At 40.1% G+C, this 20,834-nt stretch overlaps 2 protein-coding genes across 3 annotated transcripts in view; one reads left to right on the top strand and one right to left on the bottom strand.

The window, feature by feature from the left end:
- The first annotated feature begins 260 nt into the window (after window positions 1-260).
- Window positions 261-6,782, top strand: LOC134883814 (zinc finger protein OZF-like). Of its 2 annotated transcripts, XM_063912255.1 has the most exons (3): window positions 279-516; window positions 1,780-1,881; window positions 4,102-6,782. In XM_063912255.1, the coding sequence occupies exons 2-3, from the start codon at window positions 1,854-1,856 to the stop codon at window positions 5,235-5,237; spliced, it is 1,164 nt and encodes a 387-aa protein (XP_063768325.1). In that variant the 5' UTR covers window positions 279-516; window positions 1,780-1,853; the 3' UTR covers window positions 5,238-6,782. The 2 variants fall into 2 exon arrangements, with proteins under 2 accessions (XP_063768316.1, XP_063768325.1); XM_063912246.1 differs by lacking the exon at window positions 1,780-1,881 and having other exon boundaries at window positions 261-516.
- A 2,477-nt stretch (window positions 6,783-9,259) lies between these two features.
- LOC134883585 (anoctamin-1-like) overlaps window positions 9,260-20,834 on the bottom strand; it is a 36,058-nt gene continuing 24,483 nt past the window's right edge. Inside the window, exons 18-24 of the mRNA XM_063912022.1 lie at window positions 18,436-18,536; window positions 17,413-17,555; window positions 16,436-16,588; window positions 16,172-16,224; window positions 13,895-14,079; window positions 13,555-13,660; window positions 9,260-10,805 (exon numbers count right to left, since the gene is read on the bottom strand). Coding sequence (XP_063768092.1) covers window positions 10,551-10,805; window positions 13,555-13,660; window positions 13,895-14,079; window positions 16,172-16,224; window positions 16,436-16,588; window positions 17,413-17,555; window positions 18,436-18,536 — 996 coding nt within the window. The 3' untranslated portion in view covers window positions 9,260-10,550. The remainder of the gene's footprint in view (window positions 10,806-13,554; window positions 13,661-13,894; window positions 14,080-16,171; window positions 16,225-16,435; window positions 16,589-17,412; window positions 17,556-18,435; window positions 18,537-20,834) is intronic.

A 20,834-nucleotide genomic window follows, 5' to 3' on the forward strand; every position in this document is an offset into this window, starting at 1 on the left:
TTCTCTTGACTTTCTAGCTCAGTATTATGACTTTTATCTCATTTACATTGCTAAATATTTCATTATTTTGACTATCTTATTAATATCGATTAGTATTGCATGTTTTTCTTACTTGATTTGAGGAAATAAGCTTCTATAAATCAACAACTCTAGCTTTAAAAACACAGCGTTTTGGATTTATTTTGAAAGATTGTGACCGAAAGGGTCTGCTGCTGCTGGCAGAACACGGAAGTGGTCATATCTGCGTAGGTAGAGAGCTATCTAGTGACAGTGTAGGAGTTGCTTCCCTGACATGCCCTGTTGTAAGCGGTGTATGTTGAAAAATGTCTAAAGTAGACATGTTGAGAGTGGTGGTGAGTGAGCGTCTCACTGAGGCTGCTTTAGAGATATTCGGGCTGTTTGAGAGAACCGTGGCGGAGTATGAAGAACAACTCAGTCGTTCTAAAGAAGAGAACGAACGCCATCGGAAACTTCTTGACGCTGTTCTGAAGCCCGAACTCCGTTTACACAGAGCAGGTCAGAAACTACACTTTGGTAAACTACTGCCATTGGGTCGAATGTAATGGTTTCAGGCACAGTGTAAATAACACAGCCTGTTATTTACAGATTAAATATATTTCTAGCTTCTATCAGCTGTACATTTCTACATGAGCATAATGCAGTGCTCGTGGACTTTGTAGGCCTAATGCCTACTGAGCAAACTACTTTCCAGTGGTGTAAAGTAACTAAGTACATTTATTCAAGTGCTGTAATTGAGGACAATTTTGAGATACCTTAGTATTTCAGATTTATGTTACTTCGTACTTCTACTCCACTTCAGTTCAGAGGTAAATGGTGTACTTTTACTCCACTACATTTATTTAATCCCTTTAGTTACAGATGTGGATTAATGATGGTAAATATAATCAGCCCTTAAATCAGACTGTAGTTCATCTGGAGTAAACTCAGCAGCTACCCTGCAGTATACAAAGCCATTCAAACTAGCTGCACCTTTACCAGCTCTGAGAACACTTTAATGATCAATCATTATAAAACATATCAGAGATATTATTCTGAAATGGACCAATCAAACAATGACTACTTTTACTGTCGCTACTTTAAGTACATTTAGATGAGAGTACTTTCTACTTTTACTGGAGGAACATTTAGAATACTTTTACTGTGACAGAGTATCACTACACTCTGGTACTTCTACTTTACTCAAGTACAAGATCTGAGTACTTCTTCCTCTGTTACATTGGAATCAGCAGGTCTCTCACACACACACACACATACACACACACACACACACACACACACACACACACACACACACACACACACACACACACACACACACACACACACACACACACACACATACTCACACTCACACATACAGTAGTCAATAGAATTGCAGTTCTTAAATGAGGGGTGATCAGGCTTTGGAACATAATGAAGGAAGATATCCAATTTCATATCCGTACAACATAATTTAATCAAATTTAAATTTGTTTTGATAATTTGGAATCTGTAGACTTTGAAATATTACTGCAAACATTTCTGCTGTCTGTTCCTAATTCATTGTGTCTGTTATAACTACCTATTAAACACCTTTTTCTAAAAAACACTGCTTAGTTCCATTAATAGTGTTTTGCATCGCACCAGAAGCTTAATATTAAATGTGACCTTCACTTTAACGTACTATCTGATGATTGGTCATTGATCAAGCTTCAGTTTCAAGGGGGTTAGAGTGAAAACATGATGAGCTGTCATACTGTTGATGTTTGCTTGTTTCAGAGGAGGGAGCGGCCTGGAACAGGTTATACAGGTCTTATAAGGCAACTGCCTAAAACATACCAGAGTACATCGGTATGACCAGAGCACCTCCAGAAGCAAGCGGTAACAAATAGCATAGTAATTCAATGTAACAACTCTGCAGATTTGATCCAAGTACACACATACCACACCCCACCACACACACACACACACACACACACACACACACACACACACACACACACACACACACACACATACACACACACACACAAAACTAGCAGCAGTGTTTTGTCAAATTGTTCGTTATTTTTTGTTGCTCTTGGCGGTTCAGGGACAGCCACTCTGTGTGGGAGGATTCCTCATATCGCCTCAGGAGGCAGCTTTAAAAAATGAAACTTTATCTGTTCTCAAAATAGATAATTTTTCTGTCTTTGAAATAATCTTTTACTTGACAAATCATTGTGTTTCCGTTCTCAGGAGTGGGTCCTGAAGACGGCTGAGAACAAAGACAGGAAGTCACACATGTTAGCGTGGAGAATGTTCTGCTATAGTTAGTTGGTTTAAGCCTGTATCTTTGTCAAAATTACATATTTCTGTATGTTTTCAGGCATCATTGCTTCAAAAATAATACCACATATTGTACTTACTGAAATAGTGAAATCAGAATAACTCAACTTAAGTGCAGGTGTAATATCCTTTTTACTTTACACATTCATGTTGCTTCCAGAACCACATTACACATATTCTGCAAATATCATTCACATTTTAATTCTGACTATAACACAACTTTACAGAATTACTAAAAAGCGTTATTATTTTTGAATACCAGTCCGCTGCTAAAGGGAAACAGGCTGTTGCTAAGGATGCTGTAATAAAAGGAATATGTGCAGTCATATCAATCTGCTGAAAGAAGTCTGGTCAGTGTATTGTCAGTGGTGGCCAAAAGAAGACGTTAACAGAAAATGAAATGTGGACAGACTTGGACAGTTATAGAAAACCTTGATCAGTGCTTCCGTCATTTTCAGTTACTGTACCTTGTTGTCGTGGCAGTCCAGCCGTTGCTACAGAGTTGGAAGGACTATTTATGTTAGCAGAAGTTAGACAATCATTTCTTAATAAATAAAAAATGCCTTAAAGGTCCCATATTGTGGCCGTTTTTACTGATCATAATTCCATTGTTGAGGTGTACTAGAATAGATTTACATTGTTCAATGTTCCAAAAGCACATTAGTTTTCTCATACAGTATATTCACTCTCTGTCCTAACGCCCTTTCGGAGCTCCTGGTCAGCTCGCCCACTACGTTCCGATTGGTCAACAACCAGAGAGGCTCCGCCCCTGTTTTACAGAGTGCTTTCCCAGCCTCCCTGTCACAGCTGAGCATCAGTTTATGTGTTACAATGACGGCGGTACAGCCATATATGTTTGAACCGGAGTCCGATCCTGAAAATGACACAGACCAACGTGATGGACCTGATCCACCGTCCCAAAGTAGACTGGAGCAGGCAGTTTCACAGTGGAACGTTTTTATTTTGTATCGCTCTTTCATTTCAGATGTAACAGCCTCGTCCTTCCGTACTGCATGCTTTGCATATTGGCATCAACCTGTGCAAGGTTTTTGAAGCTGTCGTCCGTGAAATGCCGGGCACACAGTACAGTACTTTGAACCGTTGAAGGAACAATGTTAAAAATACATTCCAACCTCTGACTTTTTCGTAGTTCTGCCTTCGGTAAGGCAAACAGATGACTTTTCCCCTCACATTTCAGGGCACAGTACCTCCTTGACATTTCAGCCGTCCAACAGCAAATGGTCGGTTGGCAGAGGGTGTGCCTATTGGTCTATGGCTATGGGCGGGCCAACTTGCTGATTGGTCTCCAGATTTAGTGACGTCAAAAGCCCCCCGGAAGAAAAAAATGGAAACAGAAAAATCTACAACCAGGCATTTGAGGGCAGCATAGACACGTCTTTTCTGTTTTAAAGTTTAACTCGCTACAGGGTGTACTTTGAAGTTGTGGGACTTTGCAGACCGTTTACATGCAGAAACAGCTACATAACACACGAAAGGATGGGTTATAACCGGAAAAGCATAATAGGGGACCTTTAATCAATATTGTGTGTAAAGTTGTTGGTTTACTTAGTACACAGCTGAACAATAAGCAGGATTCTTCTTCGTTGGTGATCTTTTCTCATCAGTGACCGCCTCTTCGCACATTAACATTAGCATTAACATTAGCATTAACAAGGCGCTTTAGTTAAAAACTATAACATTTACCATGAATGTAAGGCAGCACCATTACAATTCCTGTTTTTAATGACTGCCCTAACTTGTTTCTTGTTTCAGTGTTATCTGGAGATGCCCATCAGTCCCCCCACATTAAAGAGGAACAGGAGCAACTTGTTGCTGTGAAGATCGAAGATAATGAAGAGAAAGCTCAGCCACAGCTTCATCAGACACAAGAAGAGAACAGCAGCTCAGCCCCTCAAACGGAAAAAGAGAGGGATGGAGAGGACTGCGGAGGATCAGAACCAACCAGAAGCTCAGATCCAGACGGTTCTTCACAGCCAGCTCATGATGAAAACATTGCAGATGAACAAGCTGAGACTGTGACAGTTACGCAGACCCAGGCAGGTGTGTCCCTCAGTCCACCAACTGTGGACGACAGGACTTCAGACTCTAGTGAGCCTGAGACTGATAACAGTGATGAAGACTGGGAGGAGCCAGTGCAACCTCAGCCAAATCTAAAAAAGGTCAAGAACATAAGCGTTCCTCAGGGTAAGAAAGAAGGTAACAGTGGTGGGAAGTGTTTGAGCTGCTCTAAATGTGGTAAAACATTTGAATCCAAGGGCTGTGCGTTGCAAAAAAGTCCTCCATTCGTTTGCTCTGTTTGTGTTCCAAAACCCTCACAGGATGCTTGTTTTATCACAAATAAGATAAGTCCCTCAGGGGAAAAAGCCTTTGGATGTTCAGTTTGTAAGAAAGAATTTGGCTTCAAATCCGATGCTGTAAGACATTTGAGGATTCACACCGGAGAGAAACCCTTCAGCTGCTCGGTTTGCGGGAGAAGATTCAATCAGAGCACAGGTCTGAGCTCGCACATGAGAACCCACACAGGAGAGAAACCATACAGCTGCCCTCACTGCTCTAAAAGCTTCATCCGTAGCGGAGTTCTGGACCGACACATGAGAATTCACACCGGAGAGAAACCTTACAGCTGCTCGGTGTGCGACACCAGTTTCTCTCTGAGTCAGACCCTGTTGAAACACATGAGGATCCACACGGGAGAGAAACCGTTCAGCTGCTCCATTTGTGATAAAAGTTTCAAACAAAAGGGAAATCTGACGCAACACATGACACTCCACACAGGGAAGAAGTCTTTCAGCTGCGGTGTTTGTGGGAAAAGCTTCACTAGGCAGTTCCGTGTGAAAAAGCACAAGTGTGTGGCTGAGAGCAGCAGCAGCAGCAGCAGCAGCGGATGAAACTGTACAACTGCAACACAAAAATGTAATGTCATACGCCAAAGATAGATTAGGAGGTTGAGATAGGAGCAACCTAAATGTATTTAAATATTCTTTAAAAGAAAGAACTTGTTAATGCATATATATATTTGTATTAGTAGAATGCGTGTCTGTCCGCTGGTTACTGTTCATGACAATCATTATTGATGATGTGCCTATACTGCATATGTATGCCAAAGTTGTACAGAGAATAGTTATTTTAGGGTTAGTCCCGCCCGTCCTTAACTTTAATTGGTTTTATATAAAGCTTCACATTTTTCAGTCGAACACCAGCTACTTGTAGCTCCTACAGGTTCATCACTCTGCTTTTAAAAGTGTCCTCAAGTGTTTGGTGATGCAGTGCAGCATTTGCCTGAGATGGGCCTTAATGAATTAACCCACAGTACTTTGAGTATGTATTTTTTTTTACCGGTAAATATATTGCACAGAATACATTACTGAACAGAGAAACAATATGATTCATATGATGGGCAATTTTGTCTCTGCTCACCTCGAGGTTGGGCAATAAGCCTTGCAGTGAAACCAGCCAGATAGGATTAGTTTATATGGTGACCATAGGAACACAACTGCAGTGTCTGTAAGAATGCAGCTTTCGCTTTGCATGATTCCCTAATAATGTGTTACATATGGGAGAGTAACCAAGCAACACATTCTGGAAACCTTAACTTAATTACCACATTTGACCCAAACCTCCTTCCATAAATCCAGTGCAGATGTTTACCATGAATTGCAGGGCAGTGAAAAGGCAAAGAAAGCAGAGGAATCAGCACAAGAAACATGTATTCTCTGACTGAAGACCACTGGACACAACAAAGGCAGTTTTACAAACCATGCAGCAGTTTTTTAAAGTTGCACAGAGGTGTAAAATAGTGGACAGGGTCACCACTGCAGGAACAGATAGTGTTCGCAGTATGATAGCTCAGCAATAATCATGTTGTATTCAAGTTAAAACCCTCTGATTTCTCGGTTTGTCATGCAGTTCTTTATTACAACAGACATGAATTTGTTTTATCTCCCCCAAAATACAAGTGTTTAACCTTGTCATTAACCATGATTGATAACTGATTATTATTGTGTTTAACACAATTAAACTAAGTGCTCTGAGTTGTGCAGATACATGTTTAAGCCAACACTGACATACTGTCATTTATAACCTTTGAACTGAGTTACTGACACAGATTCTGTAACTGAAACAAATACCAATCATGTTTTTTTTTATTGTTGAGTTAGAAATGTTGAAAATGTACCAAAAATCTTGAAAACCGTCCCGTCTTTTTTCATGTATGATGTTCATGTAATGGCACATGCTATGGAGAAAAATCTAGACGTAATAAACAACTTGTTTCTTTGATTTGGATTCACACTGTAAGTATTATAGGAGTTCACAGTTGTTTGGCTTGAACAGGTTATTTATTTTATATTTTTTTAACCTTTAAAACAAATAATGATTTGACAGTTGTCCTGATTTTATGAATTAAAATTAAAATGATAAATTCATCTTTTAAATCCCATTATACGTTTGTGCTTTGGCAATATGTTCTATGTTACTAAATAAGAGCATATTAGTTGCAATGAAATAATTTAATTTTGGTGTGTCTTTAATCTATATGTAAAAATGCAAATTACATCTTATAATTTTAAAAATAAAATGTTGCATTTGAATGCATTGTTCTGTGGTCTTTAAACCCACACTGCACCACTGATGCAGATTTAAAGAGTTAAAGAGCAACCAGAGGTTAAGAACGGAACGGAAATAAGGAGTCTAGTTTTGCTTAACAAAACTAGATCCTTGTACCCTGTAACATTACTTATACCACACAAAACTGTTACAAGTGAAATTGCTGCTTTGAAAAAATGGGACTTAAAGTGGTGGATAATATTATCCAGTGGATTTTGAAATGATTTAACAAACAAACCCCAACCCAGTGTTGGTATGTCTTTTCAAGCTTTAGGTAATAGGTGTAATGTCAGGGTTGGGTGACAGGACCCAAGCGCAGAGTGAACAAAGGGAGGCAGGTATGGGGGTTCGAACTAAAAGCGAGCTTTATTAAATAAAAGCTGTTAACAAACACAAAAAGGCAAGGTACCAAAAACAGAAAAGTAGCAAAGAAAATTATGACGAACCGAAGGACCAGGGAGGACAAGGGAGGGAAGACCAGGACACGCCACAAGGAACAGACTCTTGAGAAAGACGACGACCGGACAAGTGACAAAAGGGGAACTAAGATTAAATACACAAGGGTAATCACAAGACAAGGCACAGCTGGAGAGGGGAGAAGAAACACAGGGGCAACAGGTGAACACAATGACACAATTGGACACAGGAGGGAAACGCAGACAGGAAGTGAAACTAAACATGACACAAGAGGGGAAACATCTCAAAATAAAAAAAAAAAAACAGAAACAAAACAAGGATCATGAAATGTATATAGTGTATACACATAAGCCATAGGTTACTGAATGCAAAACTGCAGTATGGGCCCTGGGACTTTTATATATGATTTAATTTGATTAGTATAATCATTAAACTAATGTAATATTTTATGTTGTGGTTAGTTGAGGGGGATTTTATTGAACTATTTTGTATTGGACTGCAACACATTTGTTTTATTGAATTATGATTGATATTCTCTAATTAGACTTTTACACGTTAAGTAACTTGTTATCATTTGACACTTAAAAGCAAAATTAAAACATGTAAGTATGTCAGATTGTACATTAAATATGATGCATTATTATAGTTTCAAATACACTGCCCACCCAAAAAAAAGGTCACACTCTAATATTCGTTGGACCGCCTTTAGCTTTGATTACGGCACACATTCTCTGTGGCATCGTTTCCACAAGCTTCTGCAACGTCACAACATTTATTTCTGTCTTGCATTAATTTGTCGCCAAGATCTTGCATTGATGACGAGAGATTCAGACCACTGCGCAAAGTCTTCTCCAGCACATCCCAAAGATTCTCAATCGGGTTCAGGTCTAGACTCTGTGGGGGCCAATCCATGTGTGAAAATGATGTCTCATGCTCCCTGAACCACTCCTTCACAATTTGAGCCCGATGGATCCTGGCCTTGGTATCTTGGAACATGCCCGTGCCATCAGGGAGAAAAAATCCATTGATGGAATAACCTGGTCAGTCAGTATATTCAGGTAGTCAGCTGACCTCATTCTTTGGGCACGTTGCTGAACCTAGACCAGACCAACTGCAGCAACCCCAGATCATAGCACTGCCCCCACAGACTTGTGACCTTTTTCTTTTTGACCGGGCAGTGTATTTTAAACAAATTTAAAATAACTTAGAATTATACTTGTGTATAATTATAATTCTTTGGTCAATAGCTCGGATGTATGGAACTACACTGCAGAGTGAACTGATAAGAAGCAGCATGAGTTGGACAAACACATAAACATGCATCAGCAGGTTCCAGTAACACCCCTGATGTGTTCATCTTTAAAGTGACAGAAAAAACAACATTGCTGCTACAGCAGTAGTTTATCTATTTCATATTACCGGCACCAACAAACAATGGTGTGCAATTATTAGTTAATCCCTTACCACCCTTTCCTTCTTTCTCTTTTTAAATATATAATCCCTAACGTGAAATGAAATCAGTCTGATTTTTGATACTTTTTATGTTTTTCAGCAACAGGGTTTTGTAATTACCTTCCCTACATTGTTTTTTCTGTGGTTATTGGTTGGGTCTTTGATTCTCACTCCAAGAAATGCTTTTACATGTACCTTTTCCTACAGATTGAGCAGCCAAATGGTTTCTCTCCTGTATAAATTTGCATGTGTGCAGTTAGCCCCCCCTGTGGGAAAATGTCTCTGCTCAAACAAGACAGCTATAGGGTTTTCATTCTTGCTGAATATTTTACCACCAATAGTGCAACTAAACGATTTCTCCCCAGTGTGGACTTTAATGGTTCCAGGTGTCTATTTGTGTTGGGCCCACATAAATCATTGAAGCAGGGAATCATACTTTACTCTATAAAAATATTATAGAAATACAATATTTATTCAGACTTTACATGGAAACTCACATTTCGTTCCTCTTCTCCACATTTTATTACCGAAGACATCACCATCGCTTCACTCACAGTCCAAGATGATGTCCAAGCAACATTAAAGCAATCAAAATAGTTATAAAGATTTCTGAAGTATTTTATTCTTCAATGTAAGCTAAAAAATTGCAATGCTACATTGGAAGGCAAAACATAAAACACATTAAGAATAGAAAACTTATACAAAGCAGGCATTTACACCATGGTAATGCAATGTATTACAAAACTAGAAATTAAAACGCAATAATGAGCCATGTTTCAATCATATTTCTGTATCCCTGCTGTGACACCGCCAACATGTTTTTATAACATTTGCAGTGGGTATGTGTGGAGCCTAATGAGGAGCAAAATAATAAACTAATGAGTGTATGTAGAGTTATGAAACCTTTCTGTATGTGTGCTCAAAGGTGTGAATGTTTCTACAACCTCTAACCTTTTATTGATATGTGGAACATTGACATTTTAATTTCAAAGAGTGAAATAACTGATGTCTAAAGTACACTTTGCCTGTCTTTAACATGTGACATGCTGATTTTGAGTCATTTAGGCATATTTAACATCTGGGATAAGCAGGTGAAAATCTGCAGTACCTTCATCAGACACACGATGAGTATGAGTAGCACTAATGCTTCAGACCTGTTATATTTTCAATCAGCTTTACCTTTCCATATTTAACAGTTTCCTCTTGCTCAGATGAATACACATGTCAAATGTCTTCTTTTTTTAATACAATCCCAAGTTCAGCGATAGACAACATCAGTCTGCATTTCTTTTATTGGCACTATTGCAAACTAGTAGCTGGGCTTTACTCTTGGTAAATACCTAATAATAATAATTGGACTTCATTTCAAAAAAGCCATTTGCATTTTGTTGTTGAAGTTTATGCATATTCATAGATGTGTGTATACTTTGCAAATCTGAGCACACATTATTCTCAAACATATTCTCCAAACTGTGTTTAAGTGTATGGATAATTTTAAAAATCTGATTTTCTTTTACAAATCTAAATGCACAAACAAATTGAGAGCCAAATATTAACCCCCAGCCCCTATCACTTTCAAATCTCATCACCCAACTGCTCTCCCAGTTGTTGGAATGTACCGAACAAGGACAAAACACACAGTTAGGTCGGCCTGAGCTAGCAGGCTATTAGCAATTCCTCCTAGCCATGCTCTGCTAATGAAGAGCTAAGGATCAATGTCTCCAGCATCAGAGGCTTTCAGTGCTGTGGTGCGGCCCGGAGCGAGGGTGCACCGTGGTGCTGTAGTTGTTGTTGTTGCTGTTGCTGCTGTTGGCCTTCCCCCCCGCGGACAACCTGCTCTCCAGGTTACGGCTCTTGCTGTGTTCTTCCCTCATGAAGAGCTCTACCAGTAGAATCTTCTCTTTGTGGATCTGCAGGCTGATGTCTTTTGGGATGTCTGGAATCAGCCAGTCCACAATGTCGCTCATCAGCATCACAACGTTCTGGAAGACATACATGGAAGAGAAGGATTCTTTTCTGTGTTTTCTGTAACAACTTAAAGGAATTCTTGGTCATCCCACCTTCCCGCCCTGAGTCACGATTAATGCAACCCATTGTTTATTGTATCCAGCTTCAACATATTGTAACAGGCAGGTCGTTTCTATAAGATAGTCCTCTTACAGTTGTGTAGATAATATCAAATATGTCATTTGTTATCAACTTAGAGAGAAAGAATATTTGTTTGCTAGTACAGTGCTCAGCGTAAATGAGTACACCCCTTTGAAAAGTACAATTTTTAACAATATCTCAATGAACACAAAAACAATTTCCAAAATGTTGACAAGACCAAGTTCAATATAACATCTGTTTAACTTATAACATGAAAGTAAGGTTAATAATATATCTTAGATTACACATTTTTCAGTTTTACTGAAATAAGGGCGATGCACAAATGAGTACACCCCGCAACAAAAATGACTACATCTAGTTCTTTATTTTGCCTCCATGATTTTTAATCACCAAGTCTTCTAGGCATGGAATGAACAAGTTGGAAACATTTTGCTACATCAATCTTTTTCCATTCTTCAACAATGACCTCTTTTAGAGACCGGATGCTGGATGGAGAGTGATGCTCTCAACTTGTCTCTTCAGAATTCCCCATAGGTGTTCAATTGGGTTCAGATCAGGAGACATACTCGGCCACTGAATCACTTTCACCCTGTTCTTCTTCAGAAATAGTGGCCTTAGATGTGTGTTTAGGATCTTTGTCATGTTGGAAAAGTGCATGACGATTAAGGGCACGGAGTGATGGTAGCATCTTCTCTTTCAGTATAGAGCAGTACATCTGTGAATTCATGATGTCATCAATGAAACGCAGCTCTCCGACACAAGCAGCACTCATGCAACCCCACATAAGGACACTGCCACCCCATGTTTCACTGTAGGCACCATGCATGTTTCTTTGTAATCCTCACCTGTGCGACGCCATGCAGTTTTGAAACCATCAGTTCCAAAAACATTTATCTTGGTCTCATCACTCCAGGTATAGAGTCCCAGTAGTTCATCTTTGTCTGCATAGGCCCTGGCAAACTCTGGGCGGGCTTTTTTCTGCCTGGGCTTTAGGAGAGGCTTCCTTCGTGGACGGCACCCATGCATGCCATTCCTGTGTGCGCCGTATTGTGTCACAGGAAATAGTCACCCCAGTTTGACTGTCTACTTCCTTAGATAACTGCAGTGAACTTGCATCCCAATTTTCTTCCACCCTTCTCATCAGAAGACGCTCCTGTCGAGGTGTTAACTTCCGTGGACATCTCTGTGAGATGGTTGCAGTTCCATTTTTTTAAAGTTTATGTACCACTTTTGCTACAGTATTCTGACTGATAAGTACAGCTTTGCTGATCTTCCTGTAGCCTTTACCTTTGCGGTGTAAATAAATAGTTTTCTTTCTCAGGTCTTGTGACATTTCTCTTCCATGTGGTGCCATTGCTAACAACATGAAATGGGAAGGGGTTTTCTTTAAGTAACACCCTTTTATAGTCAGCTGTCTGCTGGACACCTGTGTAAGGAATAATTAGACTCACCTGTGGTGGATTATTGTTAAATTAGACATTTGTAGTCTAAAATGTAGCTTTGCTCCAGAGACTTTCAGTGGGTTGTACTCATTTTTGCATCGCCCTTATTTGAGTAAAACTGAAAAATGTGTAATCTAAGTTATATTATTAACCTTACTTTCATGTTATAAGTCAAACAGATGTTATATAAAACTTAGTCTTGTCAACATTTTGGAAATTGTTTTTTTGTTCATTGAGATATTGTTTAAAATGTTAATTTTCGAAGGAGGTGTACTCATTTACGCTGAGCACTGTAAATGGTTTTAAGACCCTCACTCCTATGAACCTCTCCAACCTCCTGCACATCAACACCCCCAACCACACTCTGAGGTCTTCTGCTTCCATCCACCTCACTGCACCCCTTTTCCACTTAACCACCATGGGGTCCAGAGGCAGGGTGCAGAGCGGCTGAAGGCTCTGGACCCCATGGTGGTTAAGTGGAAAGGGGGTCCCTCCCACCGGACATCCAGAAAACTGACTCTGTCTCCATTTTCAAATCACGTCTCAAAATGAATCTCTTCACACTGGCATATCTCCCCTGATCACATGACACATCCTCTGCTCTCATTGATTATATTGTCTTGTTTTTCTGCTGGTGTTTTGTTTTTGTTTGTATTTTGTATATCATGTATGGTGGGCGTTGAGAGCATTTAAAGGCGCCTATATGAATAAAGATATTATTATTATTATTATTATTATTATTATTATTATTAATAATAATAATTATTATTAATGGAAGAAATACATGATTTATGGCACAGTACAAAATAATGATATAATTATTTGAGCTATATGAAGCTTCTGATAATGGACGACTTTTGTTTATTTGTGTTATTGATTCTTTTTTATTTTTATTTGCATTTTTCTGCTCACGGCTAAACAAATTTGCGAGTTAATGTGCATTACTTGTTGAATGTATAAACGAAATCTCGATAAATATTAAATTAAAACAAAGGTGGGATAAAATACTATAAACACAAAGTTAAAAAACTAAGAGAGGTGATTGTATTATTATTACAAGCTTATTTTGGGCCGTCAGAGGTTTGGTATTTATTATAGCAGGACACCACTAAGGTATACACACCACTGATAAGGCTGCTGTAAAGTTACTCTTTATTATGAAACTTTTTTGTTTACTTACCTGGAAAATAATGACAAATGCCAGACGCACCGCCAGCACTGTCCAGAATTCCTTTGAGATCTCGTATGGTGTGACTGACCAAGGCGGTTCTCTGTAGTCCTTATACCTTCAGAGACACAAAAACATTTTCAATTTGGTGTTCAATACAAGAAACATTTTTACTATAAATATTATGCACCTAAGCGTGACCCTGAGCTCAACAGAACTTCTAAAGACAATCAATGTCTCAACCTTGGTATCATTTGATTAATTATATCAAGTAACACATTCCAAACGAGAGTGTTGTATCAATGCCCATTGATTGGACATTGACCATTGTGAACTGAGTTGGATTTCCCACCTGCACATCTCAATGTGGTAGCCGAGGTGCAGAGGATCCATGGGTTCTTTGCCTTCCTGGAAATGGCTGACATTAAAGTAGGACAGCGTATGGTTGACAAATCCATGCATGGAGCCATCGGGGCTGTACATGTACTGGTACACCATCCGGGGGATGAAGTCTGATGTGAAGGAGATGACAAATGCCTGGGAGTTGTGGTTTGGGAGGTGGAGGAAGGGGAGGGGGTTCAGAGGTTATGGACATACAGTACATGGGGGTTAGAATATGAAAAGATGGTACAGAATGTATCAACACGCAGTGTCAAGCTGAAATGAAACAATCCATTGGACTGTAGTAGAAGATGTTTCATCACTCATGCAAGTGGTCTACCCTTAATACAGTTCAGTGTCTCCGCTACACATACTTTAATTTCTGAGATAACAGTTTTGACATTGCTACCTTAAATTAAAAAAGTCTGGTTTACTCTTTGAAAAGTTGTGTAATGATACGCCTGTATTAGTTTATCTTTCTGATGGCGGTTAGACTGGGGTGTGGTTAAGGGCGGTGGTGGGAGGCAGGGTCAGAACTGACGTCACACTTTAGGAGTTCTGTTTGCACCTGTGGGAGACCCTTTTTTTTGGTGTACTTTTGGAGCTGGACTGGCCTACCCGACATCGGAGGAGACAACATTATGCCCACCTTTTAACCTGAACAACTACATCAGGGGTGACTGTGGCTGCGAGGGAGGGCGGTCGTCATTCAACCAGAAGGATTGGGGTTTGATCCCAGCCTGCGCAGTCAACATGTCGATGTATCCTTGGGCAAGATACTGAACCCTGAGTTGCTCCCGATGGCCAAAGTTGTATGAATGTTAGATCCCTAGAGCAAGGTGAACTGCTCTGTATGAATGGGTGTGAACGGGGGAATGACCTGTAATATGTAATGTGCTTTGATGGGTCGTAAAGACTGGAGAAAGCACTATATACAGTATAGTCCATTTACATCGAAGCCCGGGCTGGACTGACAAATCTGCATCCAAATATTGTACAGAAAGAGTCGCTTTGCATCTTGTGTTTCTTCCTCAATAGAAAGTTGAACTGCAGCTGAAAGTTTATGTTGTGCCAGTTCTTTATTGCGCAATGTCACATATTTTATGTACATCATCAGCTTTTGCTAAATCTGTTACCATTGCAGTTTGCTTAAATCACCAACACTAACTTTACAGATTATTAGTGTTGCTAGCGGGACTTTTTTCAGGTTTTTTTCAAGTTAGCAGCCTGTAATAGATCAATGTTGGCTAGCTTGGAGTTATAGTGCTCTTAATCTCTATGAACAGTAATCTGCATATTAATGTGGAATGGCACTACATGTTGGTATTGGGAATGTTTATAGTTTGTTCGTACTCCAAGAAGCATTAACCAATCACGTTTGAGTGGGTTCTGGTTAAATGCATGAAAACAATCTGTGTGAAAGGGTTAATCAAACGCAATCTGGGAACTGAGTGTAAAACGTTACATGTGAAACACTGATGTCATCTCAATTGTTGTTTGCTACATCAAAACCATTCAAATGTTGGCTGTTGCCCCCAGGGGCTTTATGTTGTCAGACCAATAGCCAAGGGGTTCAGAGATTTTAGTTATGGGCTTGTAAGGTCTTTGCTTTGGGAAACAGAAAGCCACATGTAAAACGTCGTCAATATATTCTAAGGTTTCCTTTTGGCATAAAGCATCCGAAATAACGAAACCACGAGAAACCCAGGACAGAGGAAAGATTAAAAGAGATCAAATTCAAAGATAAATTACCAACGCCGATTTGTGAGTTGTTTTGATAAATCTAGTTGGGTTTGGACTATTTTGTCCAATCTACTGCTGAAGGCTGATGTGGTTTTTAGTTCAGCCTGACATTGGGATTTTTGGTTGCTTGTGTGTAGAGCAACGTCTAGAAGCAACCGCTAAGTTATAAAGGCATTAAAGTCAGCACGTTTAGTACTGTTCAAAGTTTTCCCCAAGGAGATTGGTCCGTGGTGTTTATGGGCTTAACACATGTGACTATACAATGTCATTTTTAAAAAGGTCTACGTCAGAATTATCCACAATATGTGTTGCAGCAGCAGACAGAGCTATTTGTATTCTTGCGGGAGAATGGCCAGGTGTCACTTAGTCTTGTTTTCTATTCATTCACAGTCTCTGAAAGTCCTTATTAGCATTTCAAAAAATAGTGTAATGGAGAGCAGAGCTAAATCAGTCTTATACTGTACAGTAAATGCAAAATTAATTGATACAGTCAAGTTTCACTTACATTTATGATGACGGCCACATTTGCTACCCCTCTCAGTAAGTTGTACCATATACCTGTTGAAAGAGCAATATGTATCAACTGCTGGATCGTACAGATATACCGATTTCTTGATTCTACGCTGCATGGAAATATTTCCTTGCAGTTTGTTGGTTGTGTAGAATATATTTACAGCAACATGTCACCTAGATGTTGCTGTATCCCTTTACGATTGAGTACTTAATGCATTGTTTTCATAAGAGCTACGGTATGATGAACAGAACCCACCAATATCTTTGGCTCTTGCTGCCACTGGTCTTCGCAACTCAGCCACAAATTTCTTGGCATCGAGTCGTATTTCGATGATGTTGTTGAGCAGAGCAAAAAGCGGTGCCAGGGGGAAGGACGCCACGAACAATGTGACAAAACCAAACTGGATGACTGGACATAGAAGGAAAAAGAATAAGTCATGATTGGAAGCCCATGCTTAAACATAAAAAGATGGAGATTAATTATAAGGGGAGAGTTTGATATGAATAAGGGATTTGGATTTAGTTTGGTAATCAATTCTAATTTACATTAGAGGTATCATTTCCCTATGTAAATGGTCTTTTGTTTTGTGGAGCACTTTGTAAAGTCTGTTTTCTGTTGGTGATAGTCCATCGAGTGGTCCAGGAATGAGTCCTAAAACCCTGAATTGACTAAGGATATAAGCAATTCCTGTTCCCACATTTTTTGTACATAATTTTGGTTAAATGTCTGAAAAAACGTCTGCAGTAAACACCAGCTGAAGAGATTTTCAAAATCGCCCTTCTCCTGAATGTCCAACGCCGCTATTTGTCATGAAACACGCTGGTTGCTAACAAGTGACTAAATAAACTACTTAATGCCGCTATGCCAAAATTAGTCGGTCTTTAGCTTGGCGGTAGTAAAGCATAGCCACGCCACAGTGATGTAGTTTGATTTTAACCTAATATTAGATTTTGACTACTGCCTATAACGTTAAAATAAATGTAGTGGAGTTAAAAGTACATAATTTGTTTCCAAATGGTGGTGAATTAGAGCATTACATTGAAATACTAAAAGTACCTCAACATTTTACAGGATTAACTGTGCGTAGTTACTTTCAACCACCGTGTGTGTATGTGTGTCAGTGTGTGTGTGTGTGTGTGTGTGTGTGTGTGTGTGTGTGTGTGTGTGTGTGTGTGTGTGTGTGTGTGTGTGTGTGTGTGTGCATGCGCGTAGTGATGTCACGTGTTACTGACTCATTTCCATATACTCAGGTGTCAACCCAGCAAATGGTTCCAGGAAGTGATCAGTTTCGTATCTCTGCAGCTTCTTCTTCCTCTCTTCTTCTTGAAAAGTTCCTTGCTTTGACCGAATGTAGCGAATCAACTTCTTCAGCTTTCTGAGACACACACACACACACACACACACACACACACACACACACACACACACACACACACACACACACACACACACACACACACACACACACACACACACACACACACAGAAACGAACACAAACAAAATGTGAATACACAAGCATCAACATAATTCTTATTCACCCCTTGTTTGTTTGATATGTTATTTGAGCTTCATAACAGCTGAGAGTTGGTGTGTTTCAATTCAAGTTCTTTTTTAAGTACACTGCCATGTTGGGCACTGTAAATACTAAGAGAGTGCGTGCATTTTAACCATGTAAATAGTATGTGTTGTCCTAAATCACACACTGCAGCTGTGCCTTCAGCAGAAGTGACTATAGCTAGCTAGCTAGTAAATCATGACAGGCAGCTCAGTTAACCCTATACAATTGATTGATTGGGGTTCTTTTGTTATTACTACAGTATAGTGGTATGTTCATTAAATAGTGAAAAATCAAAATTGTACCTTTATAATGCTGTATTTACTGGAGCTACTTCAACTGTGGCTGGTACCACCATTACAGTCAAATAGCCAAGATGGAGGTCGTTCAGTGTGAAAAGTGTGCAGCGCTCCACACTCTACTATTTCACTATTATGCGAAAGCCATCCGGGTACTCATTGTGAACAGCATTTTGCCATATTTTGTATTGGAACAACAGTGAAACAATAATTTATCATGTGTTTTTTAAAACTGATATTGATGGTTTCTGAACATATTAGAAAGATAACAGTTAGTTTTACTGTTGGAGCCTCTGTTCACAACTTTAAAGGAAACATGGATTTGAAAATGATCATTTCAGGTTCATGACAAGGGGAGTTTTAATCATTAACAAACTATTTAAAGTGATGCATACGTACGGTACTCCAATCTCAAAAAGGTTGTTCTGAATAAGCTGCTTCCCCAACATGGTGATACTCAGCTGGATACACAGCTCCATCAGACAGCCTCCATGAGCACACTGCAACACAAAGCAACACTGAAGTCCACCACAGCAAGAAGGCATTTCTACAATTAGGCCTAAAGCAAAATGACAACATGTATGTAATGGTTTAAAGGATCATTGACCTGTAATGAAGACTGGCTTCTGTTCTAAGGCACTACTTTTCTATTTATGCTAATATACATTTCAAAGAATGTTTGCTATTCTGTTGTTTAATGAATATTGCTGTTATATGGAATCTGGTCAAAAGAGATAACCAAGTTTCTGATAATTGTGTAATTCTTCTTATGGATAAAATATATACAAACTGCCAAAAGTTATTGCACCAGTCAAGTAGCAAAAATGTGAAACTAAACATAAACTTCATAGAATCTAAATCGTTGAGCAAATCAATTATTTAAACAAGGTAAACAAGTAATAAACACAACTTAATGCAGCAGTGAGTGATTCAAAACTGGGGGTTCCTTCTCATGATGCAGAGACTGTAGCAAAGCTTTCGAGGAGATAACAATATTGGTACTGAACAATCTGAGCAACAAGTGCATACGTCTATAAAGAGGACAGGAGTAGAAATATGCGACTACCCACATTGGTTAGATTAATCCTCATAAAGATAACAACACGTTGTTAAGGAAACATTGAGGTATTGCTGCCAGTGGAACTCCACCCAGCTAAAGAAAAGTTTAACTAACCACCAACACATTTCTGTAGACAGTACTAAGCATTTTAAAAAGTTCAATATTAATCTGTGTACTCAGAGAATGGTAGCTACAGCACTATCTGTCTGTTAGTTTTGGCAGTATATAAAGCAGCCAGTGATGAGCCATTTTCCAACCAATTCCTATCTATTAGTATTTGCATCTTTACCAATATATTAAAACCCTAGACTCTATTCATATTATGATCTTAAACACTCCTTCTCAAGGGAGATATAATCATTTAAAAATATCAGAGGGTTGGGCTAGGGACACTTGGCCCTAAATCAGACAGCGCAATTGCTGTTTTACAAAAAAAATGGACTAGGATATGAGAAGCCATCAAGATGATAAAGCCCTTTGCTCAGTTAAGGATTAATATTAAAAAAAAATTACTCTGTGTTTGGATCTCAGTTGTTGTATTTATAGTTTTCAAGTTTTATTTTGAAATGTATCTTGTTTTGTCACTTCCTGTCTTGTCTAGTTACTTCCTGTCTTTAGTTTCCCTCCTGTCTGATTGTCTGATCGTGCTCACATGTTGCCCCTGTGTTTCACCTCCCACTTCCCAGCTGTGTCTTGTCTGTGTTGCTTATGGTCGTCATTATATGGTCGTCATTCCTGAATGTTCCAGTCCTGTGACCCCCAGTCTGTCCCGCCTGTCTGCCTCCCTTGACCCGGTTTGTTCTGTTTTTTGTTGCTTTTGATCTCTGGCCTGCCCTTGCAGTGTTCCTTGGTTTTTATGTACAGCTTTTAATAAAGCTCGCTTTTTGTTGGAACTCTGCCCTTGCCTGTCCTGCCTTCACTGCTGCACTTGGGTTACCAAACCTTGACAGAACTGTGACAGAATGACACCACCAGAAATAGACCCAGCAGTATTATTTGAGGATACCGTCCAAAGACAGGAGGTCATGATAGCTACCTTACCTACCGAGACCCACCAGGCAACCTCAACCCAGGTACAAGCACTGGCAGACCTCACCGTCCAGCTCCGGCACCTGTTACAGCTCCTGGCCTGACTGGATACACTCCGGGGCCTCGTGTGGGAACGGCTGAACGCTACGCTGGTGAGCCTGAGGGCTGCAACCCTTTTCTCACAGACTGCTCCCTGATGTTTCCAGGCCTTGCCCCAGCCTCCATGACGTTTCCAGGCTGAGCCGCCATGCTTCCAGCTGCGGTCCAGCCCACTCCTGTCTCATCGCGGGTCCAGCCGACTTCTGATCCAGTCCCATTGAGGGTTCCGCCGAAACCTGTTCTGCCGGGGGTCCAGCCGACATCTGCTCCTGTTCCGTTGTGGGTCCTGCTGTCACCTGTTCCGATGGCGGTCCCGCCAAAACCTGCTCCTGTTCCGTTGGGGGTCACGTGGAGACCTGTTCTGCTGGGGGTCCAGCCGACATCTGCTCCTGTTCCGTTGGGGGTCCTGCCGTCACCTGTTCCGATGGCGGTCCCGCCAAAACCTGCTCCTGTTCCGTTGGGGGTCACGTGGAGACCTGTTCTGCTGGGAGTCCAGCCGACATCATGTCCTGCTCCGTTGGGGGTCCTTCCGACAACTGGTCCGATGGGGGTCCTGCTAACATCTGCTCCGGTTCCGTTGGGGGTCCCACCGTCACCTGATCCACCTGGG

Source organism: Eleginops maclovinus, chromosome 2, assembly GCF_036324505.1.
Source record: "Eleginops maclovinus isolate JMC-PN-2008 ecotype Puerto Natales chromosome 2, JC_Emac_rtc_rv5, whole genome shotgun sequence".
Lineage (NCBI taxonomy): Eukaryota > Metazoa > Chordata > Actinopteri > Perciformes > Eleginopidae > Eleginops > Eleginops maclovinus.